This window comes from Callionymus lyra, chromosome 19 (genome assembly GCF_982586985.1).
Source record: "Callionymus lyra chromosome 19, fCalLyr1.hap1.1, whole genome shotgun sequence".
Lineage (NCBI taxonomy): Eukaryota > Metazoa > Chordata > Actinopteri > Syngnathiformes > Callionymidae > Callionymus > Callionymus lyra.
In genome coordinates, this window is record NC_141836.1 from 5,832,865 (window position 1) to 5,848,339 (window position 15,475).

The window sequence follows — 15,475 nt, forward strand, 5'->3', positions numbered from 1 at the left end:
GCATTTTTTTGTGTCTAAAATCTGCCTGGTTAGTATTTAATCCACATAGCTGTGAGGGAGCAACTGGACCACTTCACAAGATGAATTATAAAGCACCAAGAACAGATCCTTTCCTCCTACTTTAAACTCTTTCATGACCGTGATCCGATCTTACTTCATACAACTTCTTACTTCATACAACTTCCTGCTTATAGGAAACGGGTAAATACATAAAAACTGGTGATGCAGACTAGATGATGATGAAAGTATCAACAGACATTCATGAGAATTGTGCGATCGTGATCATTTCTGGCGACGATGGTGGAGAAACCATGAAGTGACCGAGGATCAAAACAAAAAGCTGTGATGTCAAAGAAATCGCTTCACTCTTTGCTCAGCTCTCGTCTTCACAGAACACATTCTAGATCCACTTCTGAATAGAAACTTACCACTGCCCTCATCTGTCGTCCGTGAATCATCAGTTATTGAGAGAAAAAAAAAAAAGATCTATTAGAACAAGGACCTGGCGGAGGATAATGGCTCACTTGTCTAGGAAAAGGAAGTCGCTACAGGAGAGGGAAGTGGCGCCACCTACGGGTGCTCTAGCATCACCGGGAGTCTACCCTATCACGACAACTCCCTCTTACCCGTCAAGAACAAGGGGGACTTGTGACGCAACTCTTCCATTTTCTGGGCGAAGAGGGCGTTCATCTCTCGCTGCAGGGTGCCCACGGCCCTCTTGCGGCTGTCCAGGACGGAGCGAGGGGGCAGCATCGGAGGAGACTCCAGGCTGCTGCTGCTGCCGAAGCTCTCCGAGCTGCTGCTGTCGCTCAGCGAGAGGCCGTCGTTGACGCTCCGGTTGGGGAACGGCGCCGACGTGGAGCTGGAGAGCGCCCCGTAGCTCGGGAGGGAGGCCTCCTGCCACCGAAGCTTGGTGCCGCAGTCGGGGGTTAGGCTCCCGACCGGCGCCACCGTGTTGGGGAAGCGCCTGCGAGGAACGCTGCAGGAGCGGGCGTTCCTCTGGGAAGACTCGAAATGAGTTTGGATGGCGTGAGCGGCCAGGGTTTGTCTGGCTCTGGACCTGGGTAGGACGTTCTGTCCGAGAGGAGGCTGGGGGCTGTACTGAAACCGGAAATCACCGGACGTTTGCGAGACTTGAGGAGCACCGACGGGCTCGGCCAAGGAACGCGACTGAACTCGTCTCTTGAATGTGAGGCTCTGACTTCTCTCTTGCCCGGTTAGCTCGGCCAGCTTCGACTGCTTCTTGTTTTCGGGCTCTTTTCTCTCGGCTTCCGGGCTCTCCTTCGAGCCGATCACGCAGGTGATACAGTTGGACGTCATCCCGACTCTGCCCGAGCTGTTAATCGCGACCCGCGCAAAGACCCCCGGCTTCAAGTCCAGGGGTTCCTGAAGGCGCGGCCGGCTTCTCCGCTTGAGAGGCTCGCTCATGGGGCGCCGGTGACCAAAGAGAGGGCTCTTACCTTTGCCCTCAGAGGGGTGGAACGCCCCATTGGTGTCGGGATGGTCCCGAGCTCCCTTGGCTTGGTGGGATGGTAGTGAGTCCCCGTTGCGTTGTTCCTGTGGCGTGGCGGGCTGGCGGGATGAAGCGGCGGAGGCCTTGTCGTCCTCACTCGCACCCTCCGAACTGTAGTCTTTGGTGTCGATGGCGATCTCCGGGAAGCCCTTTTTGAGTTTGGGCTGACCCTTGGTGGGTGCACTGGCGGTGCGGCGCAGGAGGTGGGCACCGAACGGGTGCTTGCGGCTATGCTGTGCAGCAGCATGGCTGTCCAGGGAAGCCTGCTTTGGGTTTCTGTGAAACAGGCCTTTTATGCCGCTGACTGCTTTGGCCTGACAGAGACACAACAGACACACAATCAACCACACATGTTCTTACACACGTGTCCACTCGTCAACTGTAGTGTTGATGTTGTGTAACTGATCACACATGCTTAACACACATCATTTACACCCGGAGCAAGTTTAGTTTAAATTTAAACCTCAAAAGAACTTTGTGGCATTTATTTTTATGGTCTTGGTTTTTGAATCAGGGATGTCTAAAGAAATTTGTTCGAACTTCATGTGGCTCAACGTTCCAATCATAAAATATTATTTACAGCACAACACACATCATTTATACAAAAGCACGGGTTAAAAAAGTGTTTCAAAAGTTTTTGATGGGATAGTCGACGGAAGATTTTAAGTGTATATTTTTCATAATTTAGCCAAACATTTCAATAAGATAATGACTCTTATTACTTACATTCATAGACAAAAATTTTAAATTCCCAATTCTATTCTCATTAAACAAACACAAAATATAGTCTCCATCAATTAAAACACCCCCTTCTATACATTAGTGATGTTCTTCTTGTGTGACAAGGCCAAGTGAGTCAGGGGTGGAGCCATTTCTAGCTGGCATTGGTTTAGAGGACTGGGGGGAAAAACCAGCAGGGTGCTACCAACACAGACACACAACACTCACGTGCACCTCTTTGAGCGCCTCGCTACCGAATAAATGGTTTAAAGGACTGTTTTGTGACAAATTAAAAATGGTGGAATACTAAAAAAGCGTTGGATTCAGCTTCCGACGTGGAATTTTATTATGTCGCTCGTTTATGTCCATTGAAAATCATCATCATTTCCCACTCTCAACTGTTCAGAGGAGACTTTGTCCAGCGTTCACCGTCCAGGAGTGACCCTAGCCTCTTGCCCCATGTAGCTGGGATTGGCTCCACGTCCCTGTGGCCCTTGACACAGAAAAGCTAGTGGGAACTAATGGCATCGACTCATCCACGAGTCGTGTTTGAAAACCAAAAACAAACCACTTTGGAAAGTGAGACTATGTGGTGCTTTTAATGAAACGTGGGTTTAAAACAGAAGATGATGGAGATGATGGAGACATGAACACAATCACACTGATGCGTGACGATGACACCGGACCAGTGCAAGTCAAACTACGGATACGAGGTTAAACTTTTCAAACACGTTGTCTGATTTAAAAGTAGATCCAAAAAGTCCCAGCGAGGAAGTTTTCAAACCAGAGCGAGGAAAGACAGGTTATGGAAAGTGAGGGAAGTAACAAGATGGAAGAAAAAAAGTTCTCGACAGTTGATCCAGGTGTCCTTGACACTTTTGTTTGGGTTTTTTTTAAAGGGAAAGTGGCCAACAGATATAGCTAAAGGTCAAATAATGTGTAGATTTAAAGTGTGTCTTAAAAAGATGTTGGAATCTATTGTATTATCAGTGTTTGTTTGTACAAAACTCTCATTTCATTGAAATATTGACATTAGAAAATTATCTTCGGGACTTGTTGTATAAACAAAGCAAGGCATGATTACAGCTGGCTGGAGGAGTGAAGCCATTATTACATCATTATGGACTCTCGTAACCTCTCGTTCGCTGATATTTCCGACAAGGGGAGAACTTTATTTAGTAATAACTTCAAGACATGGTCAGGAGTTAAGAGAGTTGGGTTTTCACCTTTAAGTTGATGATTAAAAACGAGATCAACCTTAAATAACCCAATAATAACATAATTCATTTCAATTAATCGCATAAGAAGCCCCGGTCTAAAGGGATCGCTAAGAAAGAAAATGTCAAGTTGTTACTTCATGGCATTTTGACTGAAGAATTGTTGTAAACGCCGTCCTGTTGCACTTTTATTTTTCTCTCAAAAGCGCATTGGTATAATTAAGGGGGGGGGGGGCTTAATTTCTCCACCGCTTCAGCAACATAAAACTCAAGCCGTCTGATCCAGACGGTGGCGATTCGATGAAAAAAAAACATGCCGTTTGCATGTTACTCCCTAGTTTACTCAACCGTTTTTAAATTTTGAGTTAAATAAAAAAGTACCCACGGACGGAAACACTAGCTAGCTTGATGCTAACGAGGCGTTCTGACTTTGGATCTACTTGACGGGGGTCAATGATAGATGCCTTCATAACTCATGTGAGACATGAGTTCGTGGTCAATTGTTGGCGAGTGAGGGGAGTGTAGAGAAGGCGGGGGGTGGGACGAGGGGGGGACGGGGGGGACGGGGTGGCTCATGCAAGATGCCGACTGGGTGTCACTACACCTGGGTTTTGAGTGGCAGCTTCATGGCTCCTAAAACTGTCCTGCTTCTAAATGAAGCGTTTGGACAAAGAGGGGTCCACTGGAATTACAAACAGAGAGACGGGCAGAAAATCAGAAGGACGGAGGATGAAAGAAAGAGAAAGAAAGAGAGAGAGAATGGCTGCGAGAGATCCGACAGCAGCAGCAGCAGCAGCAGCGACTCACAAAGAAACGAGGCTCAAAGCGACAACATGGACAACACAGAGGTCATTTACAACATGGCTGGGAAGACTTGAGCACATTGAGACTCGGGAGGAAGTGAAAGGAGCGACGGCTGCATTATTGATGAGGGAGCAGCGGCGGCAGCAGCAGGAGCGACACCAACACTCTTTAACCGTGTCATCCGCGTGCACCGGATCATGTTCATGTGTCACGTTAACTTTTTATCAATGTCTCCGTTTTCCAACTTCCGTCTCATCTTCTTAATTCTACTTACAACAGATCAGGACCATTTACCCGTCAGTGAGTAGATGATTTAAGGGGGAGCTACACATGGTTCTACCCTGCAGTGGTCAGTACCTGGGTCATTCTACCAAAGCGGAGCCTTTTTTATTTTATGGACAATTTCATGATCTCTGGAAATTGTAAACATGAGATAAAAAGAATTTCACCTCAGATATGGATTCTAAAGTTGAATAAAGTAAATAAAACAATGTTTCTTCTCCAATAACTAAAAGTCTTATCAACAGTTTTACACTCCACCTGTACTTTCTTGCCTTTACAAAGACTTTGCTCCCAAATGTGGCATTAAAACATAACAGATTAACAATCAAACCACAGCAGGAGCCAAGGTCTGAAGCAGTCTCCACGTTTCGATTTCTTTTAACGAGTGGAAACGGCTCTACTTTCGTAGAATGAGCCTCTTATCATCTTATCAGAGTTCCATGTAGCGCTGAACTCGCTTCACTGACGCGACATTAAAACAAGTCGATCGCACGAGTCCACGTGAGGAACTCCTGAGGTACTTACCTTACCGGTGATGTCATTGACGGCTACGTGAACAAATATGGACGCCTCCTCCATACCTTCCAAATAAACGTGCCGGTAACCTGCGCACACACACACACACACAGATACAGGTGTCAATCAAACACACACTTCATGTAGTCAATGTAGCAAATATCATCCTAAATGTCTGCCAAAAAAAAGTATATGTACATATAATAAGATCCCTTAATAGATCGTGTAAGAATAATAGAGGGAGGAAAAGAAAAAAGGAAACATTATTAAAAATAAATATATATATATTAGTTAATTCTAGATATATTTACATATATATTTACAGACTCTCAATATACATTAATTAAAATGTGAAACTTATTTGTAATTTATATAAATAAATATCGGGACAAAACTAGTTGAATTCAATACGTTAAAATTGATGAAATAAAAGTTATATTTAGAATGTTTACAGTATAATAAAATTAAAACATTTGCTACAAATGATTCAAAACTGAAATCTCCCTGGTACTCATTTTTATACTTCATTTATTCAAGAAATTAAGCTCAAACTTTTTACATGGAAGTAGAAAAAAAAGTCAAGAAAGTATCCAAGAGATGAAGGTCACGTGACGCCTCACCTGGCATCATGCTGTTGAAGGCGATGGTCCGCTGGCCAATGAAGTCCTGGCCGATCGGGTCATGGTCCCACACGAGGAAGCGGATCAGCGCCAGCTCCGGCATGTGCACCGTGAACACCAGGGTCTCCTCCCACATGGGATTGAATCCTGCAGGACCAATCAAAAGGAAGGAGAGGTGCAGAGCATTGATCAATAATTCAGAGTCGACGCCAGTCTCTGCTGACTTCATCAGTCATCGACCCGGGTGTGTGTGCAGGCCAGTCAAAAAAAAAGCCGAAAGTTGCCGAGGTCAGCGATCACGCGGCGGAACAAAATACCAGCGCATCAAACCCGTGGAACCAATCAAATTCCAAACGACCTTCATCGGGGTCTACGCACCGTTGTCGTCCACCACGCGGGTCTGCTCCTTGCAGCAGTCCACCGGCAGGCCGATGATCTCCACCTCCACGAAGGGGTCGATGATCTGACGCAGAAAGAAGGAGTGAAGCAGGAAGTTCCTCCGGGGTCAGAGAGGTGCAGCTGTCGTACCTCGCCCCGGTCGCCCATCATGGAGTCCTTGGGTTTAGGCAGCTGCTGCCCGCTGATGATCTTCAGCACCAGCTGCTTCTTCATCTGACCCGGCATCGGATCCTCCAGGCTGGGATTGAAGGCACCTGAGAGAAAAACCCAGACATGACCATCAGAAGAAAACCTTTTATATTCTCCCGGGCTGATTTTTTTTTTACTCGAATTGAACCATTAAAATGTTGGCATATTGAGAGTTAAAATTAATAATTTAAACATCGTTTGACTTTAAAAGTTTATTTAAACACAACAATACAAATCACGGTGGACTTCATTACATTTTAATAAATGTTTATACACTGAAAATCAGAAAAATGTTCGTTATAATAAAGCAGTGTTGACGTTTTTATAGCATTAAGACAATCTATATTTCAAATATGACTTTTATTGACGTTAGTTTTGGGGAATAAAGTAATCACAAATAAAACTATTAGTGCAGTCAAAAAAATTGGGGAATTATTAATGATTTGTACTGAATCTCAGTTTTTATTTTATTATAAATTAATTATTGTACAAAACCAAAACATTTGTATTTAAGAAATAAAATGTAATTTATTGTAACTCAGTGATAATAACAAATATATACAATAAAATAAAATAATGGAATTAATAAAAAGGATTTTTTTTTTTTTTTTTAAAGAAGCAAATGTTTATGTTGTTAACACTCGACAGCAGATGCACTTTATTTACAGCCGATGCCAACATGAGGAGGAATCGAACAAGGAATCGAACCTTCACACATGCAGGTCGGCTTGAGGATGTAGCCGCAGTTGCCGTTGCCGTAGAACTTCGCTCTGTTGAGCTGCAGGACTCGACCCTCGGACTGATAGTTGAGAGCGACTGAAGAAAAGAAACGACTCATCAGACATAAGAACATATTTCCAGACATTTTCCCCTCAGTTTAGCAGGAGAAGCACGACTGTCTCAAGCGTGTGCAGAACAAACCGAGCTGGCAGCCGGCGTTCCAGAAGGGCTGAGGGTTGAAGTTGGACGAGTCGACCCGGTACGACGACGGGTAGATGCGCGACAGCTGCCGCTGGTTGAACTGGATGAACGACGTGGCTTTTTGCTGCATCACCTGGTGAGCTTTGGTCTCGCTGAGCGACGACACCTGCCAGCTGCAGCCGACTGTCGGCGACACAACGATGGGATGTTGAGATCGACATGACAGGAGGAGGAACCTTCTGACGACGGTCTGGGATCATCGGGACCAACCTTGTGCCTGAGCTTCGATGTCGTAGAGCCCGACGGAGCGAGTGTACTTGACCAGGTCGGACAGAGCTCTGGATAACTTCATCGTTTTCTTCTTTCTGAGGATCAAACATGTCCGTCACACGGTCAAGAACCATTTGTGGAGCAAAAAACAGAACATTAAATATATATATACATTGTTTTTAATTAAATAGTTATTTTGTCTATAAATATTTGCCAATATTATACCAACTAAATTAGACGGTAAATAAAAATGTTATACACATTTTTAAATCTATAAATAAATATTAAATAAAATATATTAAATAAACAAATGCAAAATTCTCAATGATATATCTTGACTTTTTTGAATAAACAATATTAAAACAAATGTACATCAAACAAAATGATGCAAAAGAAAAGGACTATTATATTACACTGGGGCCATATAATATATGGTTGCAAGGGACTTTAAATATATATATCTTTTAATTAATTTGTATTTTTGTTGATAAATATTTGCTAATATTTTATGAAATAAACTAATATTAGGGGGGGAGATGCAGTGGAGTAAATAGAAATGTAATACTCATACTAAAATCTATAAATAAATATTAAATAAAATATAATAAACAAAAAAAAAAATTTTCTCAAACATTATATCTTGACCTTGATTGAATAAATAATAATATTAAAACAAATGCACATTAAACAAAATGATGCAAAAGAAAGGACTATTATATTACACTGGGACCATATAATATACGGGCGGTTGCAAGGGACTTTAAATATATATATATATTTTAATTAATTTGTATTTTTGTTGATAAATATTTGCCAATATTTTATGAAATAAATTAATATTAGGGGGGAAAAGGTGCAGTGGAGTAAATAGAAATGTAATACACATACTAAAATCTATAAATAAATATTAAATAATATATAATAAACAAAAAAAACATTTTTCTCAAACATATCTTGACCTTGATTGAATAAACAATAATATTAAAACAAATGCACATTAAACAAAATGATGCAAAAGAAAGGATTATTATATTACACTGGGGCCATATAATATACGGGCGGTTGCAAGGGATTTAAATATATATATATATTTTAATTAATTTGTATTTTTGTTGATAAATATTTGCCAATATTTTATGAAATAAGCAAATATTAGGGGGGAGATGCATAGGAGTAAATAGATATGTATTACACGTATTTATATCTATGAATAAATATTAAATAAAATATAATAAAATAAAACAAAAAAATTTTTCTCAAACATTATATCTTGACCTTGATTGAATAAACAATAATATCAAAACAAATTTACATTAAACAAAAATGATGCAAAAGAAAGGACTATTATATTACACTGGGGCCATATAATATACGGGTGGTTGCAAGGGATTTAAATATATATATATATATATATTTTAATTAATTTGTATTTTTGTTTATAAATATTTGCCAATATTTTATGAAATAAGCAAATATTAGGGGGGGAAAAGATGCAGTGGAGTAAATAGAAATGTAATACACATATTTAAATCTATAAATAAATATTAAAATATAATATATAAACAAAAAAATATACATCTTGACTTTGATTCAATAAACAATCATATTTAAACAAATATACATTAAACCAAATGATGCAAAGGTTATATTATATTATTCAAACAAATATACTTTTTCACAAAAATATATCTTTATGATCTATTTATTAAGAGTATTTAAAAATATTTAACAGAAAAATTAAATGTTAAAATATCCATAACTCGGAAACAGAAAATGATAAAACCTGGTGCAGATAAATAGAGTCGTAGAGAAGCTCGTACTTGTGATGAAGCGGAGCTCTGGAGGCGCTGCTGCTGCTCTCCGGGTCCGTGTCCGTGTCCTCAAAGCTGGACGTCTTCTTCAGCTTGGACGACTTTTTCTGCTGAGGTTCACGGAGGTTAGATCCAAAACAGCAAAGAAGAACCCGATCAGGAGCGAGCCGACGCTGGCAAACCTTTCTTTTGGAGAAGCTTCCTATGAACGAGCGGCTGGTTCTCTTGCTCCCGCAGACCTCGTCCGCCGTGTCGCCGCCGTCGTCGCCTTTGTTCTGGAATCAAAAACACACAATTTAAAAACGTTTTTTATAGGATTTAAAGAGACATTTTTGTTGGAAAAATACACACAAAAGTAACATCACGCACAAAAAGAAGTAGAAGTGGTAAAAAGTGACTTTCAGGTTAAATTTCTTCCACAAATATGTTTTTTTTACTTTAATTTAAACCAGTGGTCTTTTTCAAGAAGATCCACCTTTGATCCAGTAAACAAAGAGCAGGAGACAAATGTTAACAGTGACATCACACCTTGAGTTGCCCAAATCAGAACTTCAAATTAAAAGCTCCTTTATCTTCACGACTTGAATGCAAAACTGACCTACTTTTACCACATTTCCAATTGAGATTTGTTACATTACAAGTTTGAATTACATTTTCTGGATGAATAAAGTCATTTAACTGACATTTTCTTCCCCAGTCTCACTTTAATGATTGGGAGAGTCTGAAGAAAGGGGGTTGGACTTTAGGCTTCAAAAAGCAGCTTGCTGAAATAATTTATAAGCATCACCTACCCTTCCTTTAACGCACTAGGACTAAGAAATTAGTGAAGAGGGTTTAAAAAAAAACATCCAGAAGTAAAGTAAAAGCAGATTTTTTGTGTTTCCTGTACAAACGTAAGAGGGTTCAACCCTGGAGATGGTTCACCTTCGAGCCAGCAGTGCCAGAGTCCTTCCCGGCGGGCGGTATAGCGGTGATGGTGAAGCTGTCCGGGTCTTCTCGGTCCCGGATCTTCGACTCCTTCATCAGGTTGTCCAACTTCTTCTTGGCCATGTTCTCCACCTGCTTCCTGTTCGCTGTGGTCTGAAGAGCAAAGACAAGAGTTTAGGGTCATTTTTTTTTTTTCATTTTTCTTTCCCAAAACAGCTGCACGACCGAGAGAGCAAACGTGTCGTCGTCCGTTTCATACTCGGACACGCTTGGCGTCCATGCAGTCGTGGAGCAGCGTCCGACTCCATCAGCGAGTGCAGAAGATGGACGAACAGAAACTGCGACAGGAGAACCGGCGACGACATGCACTTGAAGACGACGTCACACATGCAGCGATCACAGGTGAAACGAACACAGCGGATTGAAAACAGGATTTTTAAATCTTCTGGCTCTGAACTAGAGACGACCCACTGTGACCCAAATAAAGTTTGAAAAATGTATATTAAAGCATTAATGCTCAAACCTTCACATTTAACAATAAGTTATTTTTTAATTGAAATAAAACGTGTTTTTTTTGGTCAATAACAGTATTATATCACTTTGATTTGGTGCTAATATTACCTCAGGAAAAGGCTCAAATCTACATTTAAATCTTTATTCAAAAAAATATTTTGGCATTTACATGCAACCAGAACTATTTATCATTCATTTTTATGAGCAAGAAAATCAAATATTATAGATTTCTGATCAGTTTTCACTAAGACAGACACTGAGGAGGCAGAAAAACTCAGGTTCAAGTGAAACCAAGTTTATTTTTTTGTTCCGAGAAGATTTTATCTCCGGGCTTCACACTCCAATGGGAGCGCCGGCTTGTAGCATCAAAGATGTACAACTTTATGAGATAAATATTTGTTTTACTCATAACCAGGACTTCATAGTGATCCTGTCAGTTTAAGATAAATCTGTTCTAGGATCTGTATTTGATCCAGAAATTAAGTTGAGGCTGTAGATGTTCTAAATTTAGCTTCACACAAGTGACATCATAGTTTATTAGTTCTAAAGTGTCAAATGAGGAGAATTATTCAGAAGAAAATCCTGCATTTCTACAGAGAAACGAATGTGCGAACGAGCGAGAGGCTTGATTGACATATGATGGACGCACACACAGACTTGTGTTCACTTAAAACTGACAAAAAAAAACAACAATTTTTAAAAAGAAAACCCTTTAAACTGACAAATTTCATCCACAAAAAGTTTCTAAAGATACAAAATAATATGTTGCTGTTTTAACCCATTATTTCTCCTGCCAAGGAGGTCATAAAATGATCTTATTTGTCCGGTTGTCAGCTATTAAAAACAACATGAGAACTTGAAGATATTTATTTAAGGGATGTGTTGAAAAAATGTGTCGTCGTTTTGAATATTTTTGCTATAGTTTTTTTTGCAGAGGTGGTAAAAAAAAACATTCTTTGACGTCCGTGCGAAGATGCGAGACACGACGGGGGGTTGATGAAACACTTTTGTTGGATTTGAACCAGGCCTCGAGCACGGGAAGGTTCAAACCTACTACTAATGAGGCCTTGAATGCGACACACAAGAGGATGGTTTGGTAGTTTTATACAATACCTTCCACTTGGTAGGAAGCAAGCGACAATGAAGCGAAGGAGGGACAGAGGAGGAGAGAAGAGCAGGAGCAGAAACAGAGTAAACACCAATGGAGACGAGCTGAACAGGAAGTACTCAAAGAATCACAAGAGAGAGATCAGCTTCAACAGAGCGGACTTTTGATGGGGGGCGGGAGGGGGGCACAGGAAGTACTGGGGGGGGGGCGAGAAGAAGCCTGGAGGGTTACGTACGTCTCCGTTCATCAGCTTGCAGTCGTCCTCCATCTCGTCGGCGCTGTCTTCGTCGGACACGTCTCCCTCTTCGGCGTCCTCGTCGATGTTGGGAGGAAGTTTCTTCCCCTGGATGAGGCGACAACACACTCGTTTGAGCGACAACATCTCACACAAACACACATTAATGTCGTCTCTTCCGCCACTAGAGGGCACTGTTGACTTGACCATCGATTCATCAGAGCAGGTAAATCAAGGCTGAGGCAAAATAAACAGAAATCTTCACTGCATTCCCTCTTAAATCATTTACAGGTTCATTTTGTTTTTTGAGTGTGAGAGCAGTAATCTCACTGAATTTTCAAAACTCATATTCAATTGATTTTATATTCATCCGGATTCCTGAGGGATTGAAATGTTATGTTTTTGGAGTTACAGGCAGAATTTAAAGTCAATATAATCGATATCGACCAGGGCTAACTTTTCTACTTCAGAAAACAAACAACAAAACATCGGCATGTTCGAAAAATATGAAATAAATCTGCATTTCAAGCTCGTGTCTCGGGGAAAATGGAGACATCAAGAGAAATTTACTGACTGAAAAAATGACCTCTGAGAATCATCGCAAATGTTTTACTCGTTCTGTTTAACAATTCTGTTCATTTGATAACAGGACTGTAAGAATATTTAAGAAGAAATACATTTTACGTTTTAAAATGACTTTAAATACCTAGGGTTTCGATTTTTATGGATTTAGAAACTGTTTAAAAAGAATCTACATTTACGACAACGATATTACTGTGTGTTTAAATAATAATACAGTGATTTAATGTTCAAATGTTTTAACTTGTTGACTTTTGATTTCGAAAGTAAACACTGTTATAGTCGTATAAACGTTCAACAACAGAAAATGTTTAGTGTAAATTAAGATTTAATGAACGTATAAGATCTGGATGGAACCGGCAAAAAAGATTCTAGAGAGAAATGTTTGTACTGCATAAACCCACTACTCAGGTCACAATAATCTTACATTTTATCTTGTAATAAACCAATTTATTAGGAAATCTGACTTCTTATCTCAACACTGCCAGATACATTTCTCCAGCGACCGTTTCCAGATCTAAACTAGGAGCAGAAAATCTACAGCCGGCACTTCTTTGAACTTTCCGCGGAAGCGTGTCCTGCTGACAGCGGAGAAAAGTCTCACTTTCAGATCTAAAAACGTCGGGGGCCACTTTACCTTGACGAGGATCTTGCCCTTGAGTGTCTCTGGCGACGGCAGCCGACCGGCGTCTGCGGCTTTGATGTTGGACACGTTGAGTTTGTCGCCCAGAATATCAATCAGGTACTGGGCCATCTTCTTCTGCTGGGGGACGCTGCAGTGGTTCTCGATGGACAGGATGACGGGATAACTGGGAGATAATCACATGCGGTTAGAGGGCTGGAGGGTCGAAGAGGACGGAGAGGCTTTTATTCCCCCCTTCTCTGCCGGACTCGGAGACAAGGTCAAACAAGGTCAAGAGAGTATTGAGCAATAATGACACGGTTCAAGCTCAGCTTTCGCTTCTGCAACATCATCACCACGATAACGAGGCTTTCGCTCAAGATTCTGCGTCGGATCAATTTGTTTTTTTCAACACAAGACCTTCTGCTCAGACTCTACCCTGGAATTAAAGATGGTGCCTGACCTTTTTAAATAAAATATATCTCACTGAAGGCGATACAACTCATCTTTTTTTCACATCCTCAGTTTTGCTACTTCTTTACTCTTAAATTTGTTTCCATGCAGCTGGAAAAACCTTAACAAAAACAGCGACTTCGGAGAGGTTGTTGCTCCGGATTGATCCGTGTCGGTGGGAGAAAATCTTAGTCATATCGACACGAGGAAAGCTCTGGGAAAAGCTCATACCACTGCCAAGGAGTAACATTTAATCAATGAGTACAAAGTTAAGTTAAGTCCAGATGGAGCTGCAGAATTAAAACCCAATTCCTTTTCCTCCATGCTCAACATTTACTGAAAATCTAATTGAAATCTTATAAAAATAATGATTAAAAAGGAGAAATATTAATTAAAACCACTAAACATGAAAGATTACATGACCTCCTTGGCAGAGGTAAAACCATGTGATGGAATAGTTAAGTCAAAAGTGGGCAGAAGATCACAGAATTAAATGTTTCTCCACTAACAAGATCCAGTCCTCGTCATTTCGAGGTCGCCTGCGGGAAAAATAACTTCTATCGAGGTCACTTCAGTGTCCTTCTTAAACACTGTCAGAGGCTTTAAGTGAGATCATCGTTTGGATTTTGACATGAAATAAATACCTTCACAAAAAAAAGCTCTCGGTTGACAGACGTCTGAGGATGGTCATTAGTCTCCATCTCTAAAAGAATCTGACGCCTCTTTGATGTAAAATGAACATTTTTAGTGTTTCCTGCAGCAAATCATCTTAAATCTGCTGCACGAGTGTCGTATAGAGCCGTTGAACACTCGCCTAAACTGAGCTCCTTCACGTCGAGCGAGCTAAAAATAGAGCCTTTCTTTCTACTGGAGAGGATTACTACCTCTTGTTGGCACCTCAGTGGGGTTAAGACGGAGGGGAAAAAAAAAACTCCATGACTTCGGAATCACATCGTGGATCAAAGCAAGATTTATTTATTTTTTAGTCGATTTTACACTCGATTCTCTCTGCGTGACTTTGTAGGAATGGTCTAATTTTAGTGAAGCACTTTTCTCCATGTTGAAGTGGATGAGAGCAAAAGCCACTTGACTGTTCTGGCTCTCGACTTCATATTTGCACACAGAGCAGCCATCTGTGTGGACGTACGGAGGGTTGGGGGGGGGGGCTGGAGATTAGGGAGGTGAGCTGGGATGCAGCCGCATACGGTCGTTACACTGAGCCCAGAGATTGTCTGGAGCCGACATCTAACCTCCCACTAACATCCCCTCGCCATTACCCCCCCCCCCCCCAACAAAAGGAGACGTCTATTAGCAACATGTTTATGATACGCAGGCGTCTCTGCGCAGAAATGGAGGCATTTGTTTAATCGTCGGCCCCGGGTCTCCAGGAGAAAATCTACCCTGAAATCTAATTTGCGAATGCAAAACCAGGAAGAGCCTCGGCGCGACATTCAGTAGTTCGTCTGAGCCAACGCGCAGAACAGAAGCTTTTAGGGATTCTTATTTGATTTTGAGTGTGAAATTAACTTCTTGAAGGCAGTTATTTTAGCAACAATATTGCTTTTTTTTCCCCCCCTTCATACAAAAATGTTTACAGCTTACATAAATAAAAAAAAGCTTCCTTTTGGATTTAAATCATGAACTATTGGAGTAAAACCTGCAGGTTTGTGGTCTGACAGAAGCAAACGTCTCTGACTCTGTGCACGATATCTATTTAATTTAATATATTGGGCAAGAAACGACAACTAGTCTAAAATGAAACCGTACTATCCGAGC

At 41.0% G+C, this 15,475-nt stretch overlaps 1 protein-coding gene across 3 annotated transcripts in view; it reads right to left on the reverse strand.

Moving 5' to 3' along the window:
• plch2a (phospholipase C, eta 2a) overlaps nucleotides 1-15,475 on the reverse strand; it is a 143,085-nt gene that overhangs the window by 4,331 nt on the left and 123,279 nt on the right. For all 3 annotated transcript variants that reach the window (XM_087780686.1, XM_087780687.1, XM_087780688.1), the window contains 13 exons: nucleotides 13,262-13,433; nucleotides 12,046-12,153; nucleotides 10,187-10,342; nucleotides 9,445-9,537; nucleotides 9,272-9,372; nucleotides 7,452-7,546; nucleotides 7,182-7,364; nucleotides 6,969-7,076; nucleotides 6,201-6,325; nucleotides 6,051-6,135; nucleotides 5,673-5,819; nucleotides 5,062-5,141; nucleotides 627-1,827 (listed from right to left, as the gene is read on the reverse strand). In XM_087780686.1, the coding sequence (XP_087636812.1) occupies nucleotides 627-1,827; nucleotides 5,062-5,141; nucleotides 5,673-5,819; nucleotides 6,051-6,135; nucleotides 6,201-6,325; nucleotides 6,969-7,076; nucleotides 7,182-7,364; nucleotides 7,452-7,546; nucleotides 9,272-9,372; nucleotides 9,445-9,537; nucleotides 10,187-10,342; nucleotides 12,046-12,153; nucleotides 13,262-13,433 (2,654 nt within the window). The remainder of the gene's footprint in view (nucleotides 1-626; nucleotides 1,828-5,061; nucleotides 5,142-5,672; nucleotides 5,820-6,050; nucleotides 6,136-6,200; nucleotides 6,326-6,968; nucleotides 7,077-7,181; nucleotides 7,365-7,451; nucleotides 7,547-9,271; nucleotides 9,373-9,444; nucleotides 9,538-10,186; nucleotides 10,343-12,045; nucleotides 12,154-13,261; nucleotides 13,434-15,475) is intronic.